The following is a 15,917-nucleotide window of genomic DNA, read 5'->3' on the forward strand; positions in this document are numbered from 1 at the left end:
TGGCAGGCCCCCAGACTGTAGGTTGCCAACCCCAACTCTAAGATTATAAGGAAGGCAGTATGAATGAGAGCAAATGTACTTACATTTATGAATTGGATGGGCAAGGGATGGAAATAGTATACTTGCCTCTTATGACCTCTATTTTCTTTATGAATTAGAAGCTGGGGAGAGGATTTTGACTAGGTTGGGGTTTTGTGGAGGATGGTGAGTATCTAAAATATTTGAAATACAGAAAGGAAGGGGGGGTGAATATTGCCAAACAGAGACTAGAAACCAATCCACACCATTCTGTGTGTGTGGTTTTTTTTAAAGATTGATTTACTTATTCATGGGAGACACAGACTGAGAGAGAGAGGGGCAGAGACACAGGCAGAGGGAGAAGCAGGCACCTCGCAGGGAGCCTGATGCGGGACTCCATCCTGGATCACGGGATCATGGCCTGAGCCAAAGGCAGGCGCCCAACCGCTGAGCTACCCAGGTGTCCCCCCACACCATTGTGTTTTATCAAAACCAGTCTTGGGAACAGTGAAGGTCAATTATCTGACAGAGAAAGACTTCATGAAGCTAGTCTTACGTTGGCTGCCTTCCTTCCCCTTCTTCCTCCAACAGCACTCTCATTTGCTTTTGAAACATTTACCCCTCAGTCTCTGCCAAATATATGGTTGTGGCAGCATTAACCTCAGACTTCCCCCTCAGCTCTAGACCTGGGTTGTGGCTACCTCCCATGGTGGTCACAATGACTATGTTGGGGATGAAGAAAGAACATAGTTTGGGCCTGTGTGAACCAGTCTAACACAATTTTGGACAAATCTGCCATGATGATCATTCTGTGACCTGAAGCCTTCTTGAGCATAGCACCCTCCACATTCTTTTTGTTTAACCACACCCTTAAGCATACCCTTGGGGCATAACATCCTTGATCTGCTCTTGAGATAAGACTATGATTCTCAAGCATTTGCTTCCAAGTGATCTCCTAGCACATAATACCCAGCCTCTAGGGGTATAAAAGCAGGTCTTTCAGAGTGGGGTGATAGAGACCTACTCATCTTGCAGCTAGCTACCCAAGACATGCTTCTGTCCCAAAGTCCCTTTAATAGGGCAGCTCGGGTGGCCCAGCGGTTTAGCGCTGCCTTCGGCCTGGGGCGTGATCCTAGAAATCCGGGATTGAGTCCCACGCCGGGCTCCCTGCATGGAGCCTGCTTCTCCCTCTGCCTCTCTCCCTCTGCCTGTGTCTCTGCCTCTCTCTCTCTCTCTCTCTCTCTCTCTCTCTCTGTCTCTCATGAATAAATAAATAAAATCTTTAAAAAAAAAAAGTCCCCTTAATAAACCATTTATCAAGCTGGACTTGTCAGCCCCCTTCTTCCTCCTTATGGCTCCTTAGGCCTTTGAAGGTTGTTTTGTATATATCTTCCTTTTGAAGAACAGGGCCAAAGAGAGAAAATGAATTCCAAATTCTGTCCAGAGAAACTTCCAAAAAGCTAAGTGATGAATGATGTGGGGAGAAAAGTTAACATCTAGAACGGTAGCCACCTTTTTGCCACCAAGTAGAATCCAAGAATAAAGGCAGCCCATGGAAGGCAGGCCAGAGAGAATAGAAACAGGACTTGATGACATCATTAGATTACCCATGACAGAAGAAACTACACATGATATTTTTTATTTTGGAGCCACTAAAATCTCCTTTTGAGTTTGAGTTTTATTGTCTGTGACTAGCTACATGAGAGTCTGAAATAACACAGACCTTACTTTTTAAACATGTGATTTGGGATTATTAGCATGGTTATAAATGGGGTTAAGTACAAGGAATCTGCATTTTTAAATAATTATTCCAGGTGATGCTTTGACACATGGCCTTAAAATAAAAGAAAAAGTTGAAAATAATAAAAGGTTAAAAAAAAGATAAAAGGTGAGCACTCTAAGAAGCTTCAGAGGCTGAAAACTCACATTTTAACTAATCTGTTAATTGAATAAATACATATTGAGCATCTTCTTTGTACTAGGCATTGTTCTTGATGCTGGAGATAGAACAGTGAACAGAAGACCAAAAAAATCCTCCTTTTAAAGAGGTTACATTTTAGGTGGGGGGGAGATAAGTAGAGGAGAGAAGAACAGTAAAAAAATAATATGTCACGGATGCCTAGGTGGCTCAGTGGTTGAGCATCTGCCTTTGGCTCAGGGCGCGATCCCAGGATTCTGGGATGGAGGAGCCTGTTTCTCCCTCTGCCTATGTCTCTGCCTCTCTCTGTGTGTCTCTCATGAATAAATAAATAAAATCTTTTAAAAAATATGTCAGATGGTGATGAGGATTATAAAAAAGAATAAAACTGGGTTCAGGGATACATGGTAAGGGGATGCTATTTTACATAGGTTGTGCAAAATGGAATAAAAGAAGCCTCATTTAAAATGGAGTTGGGAGGCGAGAAGGGGGACCTCTCACACACTACTGCTCATTGTCAATTGCAGACCCCAATGGGAAGAGATTTACTTACATTCCCAACAGAAAGAAGTCTACTTTACTACTCCAGCAGGAGGAAGAATTTCTTTTTGTGTGGCAACAAGCTCAGCCAATAAGAAAATACCACAACTTGGGGCACTTGGGTGGCTCAGTTGGATAAACATCCTGACTCTTGATTTCAGCTCAGGACATGATCTCAGGGTGGTGAGATGGAGCTCTGCATTGGGCTCCACACTCAGGGCAGAGTCTGCTTAAGATTCTCTCCCTCTCCCTCTGCCCCTCCTCCCCGCCCTGTGTGCACAAGCTCTCTTGATTCCTCACTCTCTCTGAAAGAGGAAGGAAGGAAGGAAGGAAGGAAGGAAGGAAGGAAGGAAGGAAGGAAGGAAGGAAGGGAGGGAGGGAGGGAGGAGGAAGGGAGGAAGGGAGGAGAGGAGGGGAGGAGGGAGGGGAAGAGAAGAGAAGAGAGCAAAATAAAACACAACTCAGCCAATGAGAAACTGTCACCACCCTGAACTCTTGCTTTCCTTCAATGGACTGTCATTCAAAGCAGCAACCTTCCAATGTTCTTTTCTCTATAAAATTTCTCTACTTTGATCTCCAGACATGACTATGCTTTGCCATAGCATGCAGGTCCTGAACTGCAATTCCTCTGCTATTCATGAATAAACCCATTTGGATGGTAAAATAATCATCTGTTTTACTTTTTTTATGATTATTTATTTTAGAGAGACTCAACATGTATGCATGAGCGAGGGAAGGGACAGAGGGGAAAGGAGAGAGAAAGAGAACCTGAAGGAGACTTCAGCCCCGAGTGTGGAGCCCCGCCTGGGGCTCTATCCTGTGACTGTGAGATCGCCACCTGAACCAACACCAAGAGTCTGAGCCACCCAGGCACCCCTGGCTGTTTTACTTTTTAAGGTCAACAGTAGTCAGAGGAATCTCTCTGATGAAGTGTTATTTGAGCAAAGACCTAAAAGAAAAAAAGAGGAGTGTGCTATGCAGATATTTAGGGAATAATTTTACCGCGTAGAGAAAACATCAAGTGCTAACCAGTGAGCCCTGGGCATTTTGGAAGCAGTCAAGGAAAATCGGGTTGATGGAGCTGAGTGAATGAAAGGGAGAGGGGTAGGGAATGAGAGCAGAAGGGAAGTAGGGAGGTTGGGTGCAGCACATCTGTAGATCTTGAGAAGCTCCTTGGATTTTTTTTAAGATTATTTATTTATTTATTCATTCATTCATTCATTCATTCATTCATTCATGAGAGAGAGAGAGAGAGAGAGGCAGGGACACAGGAAGAGGGAGAAGCAGGCTCCATACAGGGAGCCCGATGTGGGACTTGATCCCGGGACCCCAGGACCACACTCTGAGCTGAAGGTGGCACTAAACCACTGAGCCACCCCCACCCCCCAGCCCCGGGCTGCCCAGCTCCTTGGATTTTAATGATGTCTATGCCTATAGAACTAAATCCCCATTCATTATCAGGACCTTGAGGCCCTTGGCCGTCTGTCCCCCTGCACTTTGCAAGCTTGTCTTTAGCCATGTCTGATTTCATACTTGTCCTCTTCCAGGCCATGAAGGTGTCTCTTCCCTAGACGTGCCATGCCCCGTATAGTTGGTGCCCTCCATGATACCCTTTCTACCATCTCTGTCTGCCAAAAGCCTGTTGGCCAAAAACCAGCTCCAATGCTACTTAGAAGACTTAGAAGCGGAGGACTTAGACTTAGTTATTCCCTCTCCTGTGCTCCCACAGAAATATATCTGTACCTCTTTTGGGGATGCTTATCATTTGAAAATCTACAATAAAGGCATCTCACTGGATGACTACTATTCCCACCAGATTGTGGACTGTTTATTCTCCTTTAAATTTCCCCAAATTTAAGGGGTGCCTCGTATCTATTAAATCTTCAATAAATTTGTTACATAAAAAGGTGAAGTGTGTCTGGGTATGATTAGCGATCCAGTGTGACCAGAGCAAAGGGCCCATGAAAGAAAGTTCAGGGATATAAAACTAAGGAACTAATGGAGAGTCGGGTCCCGGCAGCAGCTGCAGCGGCTCTCCTCTCTTCTGACCCTTTTTGCTATCTCCCTTTCGCTTCTGGAAACATAGCCTCTGGAGTGGCGGTTTCTGACTGTGTCATCAAAATGTTCAATGACATGAAGGTGCGTAAATCCTCAACACCAGAGGAGGTGAAGAAGCGCAAGAAGTCAGTACTTCTCTGCCTGGGCGAGGACAAGAAGAACATCCTCGAGGAGGCCAAGGAGATCCTGGTAGGTGATGTGGGCCAGACTGTGCACGACCCACACGCCACCTTTGTCAAGATGCTACCAGACAAGGACTGCCGCTATGCCCTCTATGACACAACCTATGAGAGCAAGAAGGAGGACCTGGTGTTTACCTTCTGGGCACCTGAGTCTGCACCCCTTAAGAGCAAAATGATTTATGCCAGTTCCAAGGATGCCATCAAGAAGAAGCTGACCAGGATCAAGCATGAATTACAAGCAAACTGCTACAAGGAGGTCAAGAAATTGGGGGGCAGTGCCGTCATCTCTCTGGAGGGCAAGCCTTTATGAGCCCCCTCCAGCCCCCTGCCTGGAGCATCTGGCAGCTCCAGACCTGCCCTTGGGGGTTGCAGGCTGCCCCCTTCCAGCCAGACCGGAGGGGCTGGGGGGATCCCAACTGGGGGAGGGCAATCCCTTCACCTCAGTTGCCAAACAGCCCTCTCACCCCCTGGACATTCCTCCTCCCTGTATCCCTGATGGTTCTGGCTTTCCCAAACCGCTTTTGATCTTCTGATTCCTCTTGGGCTGAAGCAGACCAAGTTCCCCCCAGGCACCCCAGTTTGGGGGGGCCTGTATTTTTTAACGACACCCCAGTTTCCTCACCTGTTCCTCCCTTTTCCCATGCTGCCAACTTCTAACCACAATAGTGACTCTGTGCTTGTCTGTTTAGTTCTGTGTATCAATGGAATGTTGTGGAGATGACCCTTCCTTGTGCTGCCTGGTTACCCTCCCCCTTTTCCCCCTGGTCTTGGCACTCATGGAAAAAGGACCAGTAAGGGACCTTCAATTAATCACACACAAACACACACAACAATTTAAAAGAAAAAAAAAAAAAAGAACTAATGGAGACTTTCTAACACCAGGCTGAGCATTTGAACTGTTGCATCACACCTCTGCCTCTTGATTCCCCAATCTTCCATTTGCAGTAAAGAAGGCTGATGGTGTTTTGTTTTGTTTTGTTTTGTTTTAAGCTGTAAGTCTGTGTCAGGGTTAAAAAAGCATTCAGATTTTTAGCAGAGACTAAAGGAAAAAAATGCTGTCATACATTTCACCCTCATTAGTCTGAAGCCCAGACACTACTGAGACAAATTTGAACATACTTACTTTGGAGACTGACCCATGATAGAGTCTAAACTGTCATTGTGTGATTTGAGCTAGCTTCCAAATCTTTCTACGCATCCCTTTTATCATCTGTAAAGTGGGGATGGAACCTACATACTACGTTGTGAGGATGAATGACGTAATGCGATGTAAGCCACCTAGCCTTCACACAGGCCGAGATACTTGAGTGTTCAACAAACATTAGCTTGTATTATAAATTAAAGTAAATCACCAACTTATTGACCTACCAACTCTACAACCTCCTTTGTAGATAAATCAGGTAAAAACTCTGCAGGTTTAACAGCTGAGTCAAAAGCAGGTAAGAGTCAAGAAGTATGAGGAGAACATTCAAGAATCTACATTTCCTATTTCTTCCTAACATTTTATGGTCTATGTAAAGACCACAAAGCCTAAGTATCATGAAATGTCCTTCTAAAGGCATACAGAATTTTGCATAGAAATCATAACTCAATATATTACATACAACTCAATATATCTCTGATCAAATGACCACTTCACTAGGAGTAATTAAGCCTCTTAATTAAGAGTCTTCATTAAGTTTCTATTTGCCTCTTAGTGGGAAAAGGACAGGGTAGGAAATTCTATCTGAAGTAAATCTGAGAACTGTAACACTAGGAAAATGTTTTAAGTGTCTGCTTTTAAAAATGAAGTTCATGAGATGTCTGGGTGGCTCAGTGGTTGAGCATCTGCCTTCGGCTCAGGGAGTGATCCTGGAGTCCTGGGATTGAGTCCTGCACTGGGCTCCCCTCAAGGAGCCTGCTTCTGTCTCTGCCTCTCTCTGTGTGTCCCTCATGAATAAATAAATAAAATCTTTAAAAATAATGAGATCCACAAATACTGTATTATCTATCTGGAAAGTGACATCCATGTTCCTGGAGCAATTTGCCACTTTTAGAATTGTTGTGAAATATAGAAGCAGAACCTGGCTGAGAAAAATTAGAAACAAATTGATATCCAGTCAGTCTTCTGGAAGAAAGTTCCACTTCTTTACTGTGACTCTATTCTTTCACTTCTTATTCCATTGTCTCCATGTTCCACATTCCTTCAGCTAAGCTCCAAGCCTAAGAAGGGAGTCCAGTGTTGGAGAGGGGTTGGTTAATCAACATGAACCCTGCAGTCGGCCTGCGTTCAGATCACAGTCTAGTTGCTTTCTAATCAGCTATGTGACTTCATCCAACCTGGTATTACTTAATACAACTTCACTTTTCTCTTCTGTAAAAGAAGAATAAACAGGGGCACCTGGGTGGCTCAGTCGGTTAAGTGCCTGCGTTTGGCTCAGGTCATGATCCCTGGTTCCTGGAATCAAGCTCGGTATTGGGCTCCCTACTCAGTGGGGAGCCTGCTTCTCCCTCTCCCTCCCCCTCCCATTTGTGTTCTCTCTCTCTCAAATAAATAAATAAAATCTTTTATAAAAAAGGAGAATAAAGGGGATCCCTGGGCAGCTCAGGGGTTTGGTGCCTGCCTTTGGCCCAGGGCATGATCCTGGAGTCCTGGGCTCAAGTCCCACATCAGGCTCCTGCATGGAGCCTGCTTCTCCCTCTGCCTGTGTCTCTCTCTGCCTCTGTGTGTGTGTGTGTGTGTCTTTCATGAATAAATAAATAAAAATAAATAAAAATAAATAGGTAAGTAAATATATAAGTAAATAGATAGATAAATAAATGAATACATTCATACATACATACATACATACTTCGCCTGTCCTGCAGGTGAAGTGAAAAGGCACATGTAAGGCAGTCGGTACCAAGCCTGGTACACTACAGTCTATAAATGGTGGCCACTGGCATCACTATGTTATTGTTCAGTCTAACATATTTAACCTCTCTGTAACTTTTTTTTTAAAGATTTTATTTACTTATTCATGAGAGACAGAGAGAGGCAGAGACATAGGCAGAGGCAGAAGCAGGATCACACCCGGAGCCAAAGGCAGACGCTTGACCACTGAGCCACTCAGGTCCTCTCTATAATTTTTAAAGGACAAAAGAAAAATCAAAATGAACAAAAAAACACCAGGCAGCCACACCCCAGAAATTCAAAGGTGATCAGTGCAATTGGGTCTATTAGGTCTAATGCAATTAGGTCTAATAGAGACCTATTGAATTATATGGGACAAAGATAATACACCAGTCTTGATAACAAGCAAGGAAAAAGACCCCTCCCCACAAAAACTCTTCACCTGCCAACCTCCCTCTTACATAACAGTTCATACTACAGAGATAATAATAATAATAATAATAATAATAATAATAATAATAATAATAAAAGAAAATCCAACGTTCTTGACATATAATCCCCTACTGGCCCTGAGTACAAGGATGTTTTCACGGTCAGCTCACCAGAGACCAATTCTAGGGAAGTGACTCTTTCTAAAAACACCTAGGATGCGTTAAAGACACCCATGCCCATACACAGCTTCAGGACCTCAAGGTGAAACAGCCAGATCCATGGGTCCCCACATACACACTTCTCAGAGCAAGTTATTTCAGAAACCTACTGGGACCAAGACCACACTCACTCACACTGACCTGCAATTTGCGGGGCCCATCCTCCCTCTTCTTCATAAGGATATCCGCTTGGGCTATAAGGACCCCACATATTCCGAGTTACCTTTTCATTCTTCTGGGTGGCACAAGCCAGTTGTACTCAGGTGAGAAGACAGAAGAACCCTGCCCTATCACGTGGGCAGACACAGTGTTCGATTACATTCTATCAGTTAGATTCTAGGGTCGAGGAACTAGATCAGATTACAGTGTAGGAGTCATCCCGCCCTGTAATGCAAGTAAAGGTATGGGGGACGCTGCTTTGCCTTCGGAAAACACCGACTGACAAAAACAGTGTGATCTGATCCTAAAATTTTACTAAACACTGCCCAGAGGCTCTTGGTAAAGCAGAAGTGTAAAAATAATGAAAAGTAAAGCCAAAGTGTAAGATGATGAGAGCTGACGGCATCAAAGCCTGTTAGCTCCATTCTGCTATTTATAGCATTGTGGTTTATTCTGTGTCAACACAATCATAGTTGAATTTGATATTACTCACAGTCTTGGTTGATGCTCTTTAATTGGATCAGATTCATGTGCCAGCTGCACGCCCATGTGGGAGGACCATCAATCATAAACTAAATGTTGATGTTTAAAGGTAATGTTAAATTCTCTTTTCCAAATTGGTTGAATTATACGCTGTCATGTCAACTTCTCTTTTTCCTCTGGCTTCCAGTAGGAGCCTATAAACAACAGAGGGCTGAGCCAGCTCAGTCTGTCACTAAAGCAATTTCTAATGAGCTAGGAAACAGCTGAAGGGACGGCTTGACCTCTAAGTTAGGGACGCTAACTATTTGTGGTAGTGAAGAGTGAAGAGCCAGACTTCATGGGTTCACAGCTCCGTGCTCTGGCCCTTGTTAGCAATGCGATCTTGGGCAAGTTTCTTAGTTTCTTAGCCCCACTAAACCTGTCTCTCCATTTGTAAAATAGAGCTATTAATAATTAATAATTAAGAGTTTTTGATGATTAAATTAGATCATCCATTGAAAGCGTTTACCATAATGCCTGGCATATAGTAAGGGCTTAATAAATGTCAGCCGTTCGTAATGATAACAAATACCAGGCTAAATGAAGCTTTCCTAGTAGTTACTCTCTCAAAGACATTCCAATTGACACATACCCTAGCCAGGGATTCTCAATTTCAGGACTGTTGACAGTTTGGACTAGATAATTCTCTGTTATGGGTGACTGTCTGATATGCATTGTAGGATGTTTAGCAGCATTCCTGGCTTCTAACCACCAGGTAACACCATCCTAATAGTGACATCCGAAGGGGTCTCCACACGTCGCCAAAGGTCTCTGGGGCGTGGCGGGGGGAGCAGGGTGAGGCAAAATCAGCCCAGTCTGAAGACCACTGTGCTAGATCAATTTTTGTGCTAGTGAGATTATAAATTTTTATGAATTAACAGAAAATTTATGAAAGGTTTAGCTATAAACTAGCAACGATATTACTTGCTTTTCTTTTTTAAAGATTTTTTTTTTTTTAATTTGAGAGAGAGAGAGCAGGCAGGGAGCTAGCTTCTATTAAAGACACAGCATCTTTGTCAGATCACTCTCGACTAAATCAACTATGTCCACCAGGTAACTAAATAGTAAATAAACCACAACACGCAAAAAGCCTGCCTTGTCATGATCCCCAACCTTGCCATTCATTCAAGTCTGTGAAGACAGACAGCGGTGGTCATCCTTACCTCCGTGTTCTCAGTGCCCAGCACACAGTGGACGATGAACGAATGAACGGTGAATGAATGAATATACGTGTGCGCTTCGTGGCTGTGTTCAACGAGTCTGGGTGGCATTTAGGTTTCCTCATTCTTTAGCTCAGTCGGCACACAGAGGACACGACCCCGGATCGCACCCCACTCGCCCGCACACCGTGGGGAACCCGGCGGGCCCAGAGCCCAGGGAGGGAGCACCTTCCCCGCAGAGCCTCGGGGCCCGGGGCCCAGGGCTGGAGGCCGAACAGCGGATCATCTGCAGGAAAGAGCACCAGGGGCGAAGCTGGAGAAGTGGATCCAAACAGGTCAGTCAGCAAGCAGACCTGCAGCGGACTGCGGGGAGGACAGGGCCTGGGCGGCCGGCTGGAGGCAGAAGCTCCCAACAGGGAGTGCCGTAGAAGGATCCCCCGGGCAGGCAGAGATGCCTTTGGCTGGATTTGAATTTGTCTCAGACAACATGTGACATGGTCCAGGCCCAGGGCGGAGCGAGCCCTGGCCTGTGTCCTCCACGGTTTGAGTGCACCAGCTTGGTGCCCATGACCGTTTGGGTCAACACCGCTCTGTCTTCACCCAGATCCATGATACACACGCTGAGCGAAACTTTCCCTTAGAAACTGGGATTGTAAAAAAAAAAAAAGAAAGAAAGAAACTGGGATTGTTTCCCCAGTGGCCCATTAAATGAAGGCGTTTAATTATGCAGAGGACAACTTAAATATGCTATAAAATGACACATAAATCACAAAGTTCAGCAAGCAGGATTTTCAGGTGAACATCACTTCACCTATTTTCATGTGAACCCCCGCCCCCAAAATGATGCAACTGTAATGGGTGATTGCAGGATGTTTCCGAAGCACGCAAATGAGGATTCTTAAATCCCTGGTTATTTGCTACTGAGATGTAAATGGGTAAACAAATACACAGCTCTCTCAAGTCAGCTCAGCGACGTCTACTGTTTGCTGCATTGCCCAATGCACAAGTTAACCATGTGCACAATTTTAGTTGAGTTAAAATGTATTTTTTTCTTATCTTTTCACCCTTTATTATTATGCAGAGGTAGGAACTCAGAGGTGATCATGAAACCTTACAACCCTCATATGAGAAGTTTCTTCTTGGGTGGTGTGTTAGGAAAAGCTACATACTTCCTTTAAGGAAAAAGTGGGCTTTGGAAGAATGACAGAGGAAGGGAAAGCAAATAACTAACAAGCTATCATGCCTCCCTTTTTTCTTTTGCCAGGAATCCTAGACCAAGCCTGAAACTCAATTCTAGTGGTTCACTTGTGTTCTACTTTTATGCCTAGACGTGACTTTCTCTTCTAGTTTCTATTTCTCTGGGCCTGATTTTTAATTCCTTACTTGAAACTCACCATTTGGGGCACCTGGGTGGCTCAGCTGGTTGGGCGTCTGCCTTTGGCTCAGGCCATAATCCCAGGGTCCTGGGATGGAGCCCCACATCAGGCTCCCTGCTCAGCAGAGTCTGCCTCTCTCTCCATCTGCCACCCATCCCTGCTCATGCTTTCTCTCTCTCTTGCTCTCTCTTCTCTCTCTCTCAGGTAGATAAATATAACATTTTTAAAAACAAAACTCACCTTTTTATGGTATGAGCATATCATAAGTCACTTCAATATTTTGTGAAATGAGGTGAGGTATAAATAAAAATTAAACAAAACAATGATAAAAATGTTTGTTATGTAAATTACATTGTAAAGTGAGAGGTGAGATCAGCCTTAGTAATTAGTCAAGTAGTACAATGGAAAAGACATAAATGTTAGAAAACTCACAATAACATTTAGATTTTTTTTTAGTTTTGTGGGGTTTTTATGACAGGATTTTTGACCACACTTGGAGTATTAATTCCTTGGAGGGTTAATACCTTAAGGCTTTATCAGTCAGCAGGTTACTGAGGACTAGGTAACAGGCATGTAGGATTACATGTAGGAGGGGATCCTGATAGGAAAAACACAGAAAGGGCAGGGAAGATAACATCAAGGACCAGCCTAACAGCCTGTACTCCTAATCTTTAAATGGTGCCGTTGCAGCCACAAGGAATGCCTTGGGGGTACTATACAGTTTCTCTGTGATGCTAAACCAGACATGTCAATCATGGTGACTGCCCCACCCATAGCCCTGCTGAAGGGGCAACCCTGGCACCCAAGTTTTACCTCAGCAAGATTCAGCCCTTGGCCAGAGAGTGGTCAGCTCTCACTCCTATCCTGACCTAAGGTACATACAAAAGATTTGCTATTTACCCTAATTCCGCAGTGGGTCACAGAACACCGGTGGGGTTATTTCCATAATCATACTGCTACTACCGAACAAGCAATACATGAATGTGTTTTAGAATTCAAGAGAGACAGTTAAAGTACATTTCCCTCCCTCCCCACCTGGAACCATTCACTTTTCCAATGAAATTAAGATTGTTATTGGGGCGCCTGGGTGGCTCAGCAGTTGAGCGTCTACCTTTGACTCAGGTCGTGATCCTGGAGTCCCGGGATCAAGTCCTGCATTGGGCTTCCTGCATGGAGCCTGCTTCTCCCTCTGCCTGTGTCTCTGCCTCTCTCTCTGTGTCTCTCGTGAATAAATAAATAAATCTTAAAAAAAAAAAAAAAAAAAAGACCTGAAATGAGATTAAGAGTCAGACAGTTGAGGCATCTGGGTAGCTCAGTTGGTTAAGCATCTGCCTTCAGCTCAGGTCATGATCCCAGGGTCCTGGGATTGAGGATTGAGCCCCGCGTTGAGCTCCCTGCTCCCTCTCCTCCCCATTTGTGCTCTCTCTCGCTATCTCTGTCTCTCTCTCAAATAAATAAATAAAAGCTTTAAAAAAAAAAAAGTGAGACACTTAACTGACAGAGCCACCCAGGTGCCCCCTCCCATAAACATTCTTGTATATATACTCTGATGCACATGATATAAGAGTACATCAGTTATATATCTAAGAGAGAACTGTGGGTTGTAGGATGTGTGTATCTTCAAGTTTACTGAGTAATATCAACGTCTATTCCAAAGCAGTGAACTAATTATACTCCCACCAGCAGCAAATGAGAGATCTATTGTTACACATCCTTGCTAATACTTCAGATTTTAAAATTTTGCCAACTTCTCGAGTGTGCTATATGGTACCTCATTATTTTCACTTGCATTCCTATGAAGATAATGCAACCAAGCATTTTCTTGTCTCTTTCAACTAGTGCTCTGGGTGCCTCCTACAAGTGTTTACTTATACAATCTTTATTATTATTCAGTTATCAGTATTTTCTAATTATTGCTATGATTTCTCTTTAACTCATGGATTAATTTCCAAACACATATGATTTATAAGTTTTGTTACTGATTTCTGACTTAAATGCATTGATGTCCATGAATGTATTATATTTGATATTCGTTCTTTGCAAACTTTTAAGAATTTGTTCTATGGACAAGTACATGATCAATTTTCATATTTACTCATGTTTCCTTGAAAAAAAATGTGTATTCTCCAGTAATTGGGTGAAATCAGTTGAATAAACATATATCAGGGATATCTGAGTGGCTCAGTGTTTGAGCGTCTGCCTTTGGCTCAGGGCGTGATCACAGGGTCCTGGGGTCGAGTCCCACATCGGGCTCCCTATGAGGAACCTGCTTCTCCCTCTGCCTATGTCTCTGCCTCTCATGAATAAATAAATAAAATCTCTAAAATAAACAAAACAAACAAACAAACAAACAAACATATCTCAAGTTTCACCATCATGTAGGTCATTCCTAGAGTCAATCAGGCAGTTTGAACCTCAGAAACACAAAGATGAGGGTTGCTGCTAAACTTACCATTTTGACTGACATCTACCTTCAAGTAAAATCTCTGGGGAAAAGCATCAAAAGTCACTTCTGAAGAAAAAGTAAAGTGGGGTTAAGGAAAATTCAACATACAATAAGGGTGTTGAATGAGGAAATGAGGAAGAAAATTAACCTCTATTTCACAATTTTGTCTAGGGACAGCCTCTAGCCTTCCTGTTTTCTTATGCTTTCTAAGGTGGTGGCTAATTATTCTGAAAACTGATCAATGCCAGAGCGCCTTGGTAGCTCAGTCGGTTGGGTGTCTGCTTTCAGCTCAGGTCATGTATGATCTCAGGGAGTCCTGGGATCAAGCCCCATGTTGGGCTTCTTGCACAGCAGCCCAGAAGTCTGCTTCTCCCTCTTCCTCTTCCCACTGCTTGTGGTCTCTATATCTCAAATAAATAAATAAATAAAATCTCTAAAAAAAATTGATCGATGTCAAAATGACCAGTGATTATCTATGCTAATTGGCCAATATGACTCCCCTCCAAGGCAGTATTTGTATTTTAAGCAATCTTTCTGAAGACTCAATGCCAGAATCCAAATGTCGTGACTTTTTTTTCTTTTTTTGAGAGTGTAAGCACATAAGTGTGCATGTGCATGGGAGGGGGGACAGATGTTGTGCAGAGGGAAAGGGAGAGAGAGAAAGAATCTTAAGCAAACTCCATGTCCAATATGGTGCCCATCGCGGGGCTGACCTCACAACCCAGAGATCATGACCTGGGCTGAAATCAAGAGTGAGTCACTTAACCAACTGAACCACTCAAGTGCCCCTGTTGTCATTAATTTTTGTCCAGTGACCTCAATGTTTCCCTGTATCTCTAACTACCATTTATTTATTCCCACAAATTTGAGAGAAAGAAATATCCCTCCTTTATCCAAAGGCTTTGTTCCTTGATTCGATCATCTCCCTCTGCTAGTGTAAGACCTTGCATGCACTGAATCCAACATTCCAAGAAAGGTCTCCCTTGATGATTCTAATCCATGGGAGCTATCTCACAGAAACTCTCCAGTGATTCCAAAGTAAACCCCCACCCCCACCTCCTAACCTTCTAGTAGTGGGGGTGGGGGTAGAGGATATTTCTTCTCAGTTCCAAGGCATTTCTACTGTAACTTTTCTACTTAACTTTAATTTTCTACTTAACTTTTGACAGAGCCTCCTGACAATCCTCCACCAGCTTTTTGGTATTTCGTGGAATTGTGAAATAACAAAGAAGAATCGAAATCACTAGAATGTTAGAAATATACTTGATGACATCTCTGTTGTAAAGGCAAAAATTACTGAAATACTCTTTCTCACTAGAAGATCAGTTCTGATATATGAAAGGAATCAAGTGCTGAGAAGTCCCATGACCACCTTCCTACTGCTCCAGCTTGGCTCTTTCTTGAACCCAGAGCATTTCGCCATGCTTACCACGTTTATCCCTACACTGGACCCAGGCTGCAGACATTCTGTCTACTGTTTCTTGGGATCATATCACATGGCATAAAATTTGGAGTTAATTGTGGTCTCTCCACCTACCCCTATCTTCCTGCCCTCAAAGAAAAACATAAAAACTCTCTACTTATAAGGATTTTACTCTTAACAGTAAAGAAATGAAAGGAATGGGATGCCTAGGTGGCTCAGTGGTTGGGTGTTTGCCTTCGGCTCAGGGAGTGGTCCCAGGATCCGGGATCGAGTCCCACATCAGGCTCCCTGTGAAGAGCCTGCTTCTTCTCCCTCTGCCTGTGTCTCTGCTACTCTTTCTCTGTGTCTCTCGTACATGAATAAATAAATACTTAAAAAAAAAAAGAAAAATGCCAAAAAACAAAAACAAACCCCAAGAAATCCAAAAAGTCCTCAAACCCATGGTCCTCTCATATTACTTCTAGGATGGAAACTAGGACAGAACTTCGTGAGATAACCTGCTGTTTGTTCTTTTCTTTAGAGTTGAATCTATCAAACTTCTCGACTCCTTTGTGTTCCCACCTAAGGAGAAAGGTGTGCTGATCCTTACCACA

General features: G+C 43.5%; 1 protein-coding gene across 1 annotated transcript; it reads left to right on the plus strand.

Annotated features, from left to right (window-relative positions):
* The first annotated feature begins 4,501 nt into the window (after positions 1-4,501).
* On the plus strand, positions 4,502-5,125 carry LOC112679101 (cofilin-1-like). The gene has a single exon (XM_035717662.2). The coding sequence runs from the start codon at positions 4,598-4,600 to the stop codon at positions 5,024-5,026; it is 429 nt and encodes a 142-aa protein (XP_035573555.1). The 5' UTR covers positions 4,502-4,597; the 3' UTR covers positions 5,027-5,125.
* The last annotated feature ends 10,792 nt before the right edge of the window (positions 5,126-15,917 follow it).

This window comes from Canis lupus, chromosome 6, assembly GCF_003254725.2.
Source record: "Canis lupus dingo isolate Sandy chromosome 6, ASM325472v2, whole genome shotgun sequence".
NCBI classification, from domain to species: domain Eukaryota; kingdom Metazoa; phylum Chordata; class Mammalia; order Carnivora; family Canidae; genus Canis; species Canis lupus.

What these genes read in the sequence shown, in the direction of transcription:
- LOC112679101 (XM_035717662.2), top strand. Translation starts at nt 4,598, where the DNA reads ATGTTCAATGACATGAAGGTGCGTAAATCCTCAACACCAGAGGAGGTG.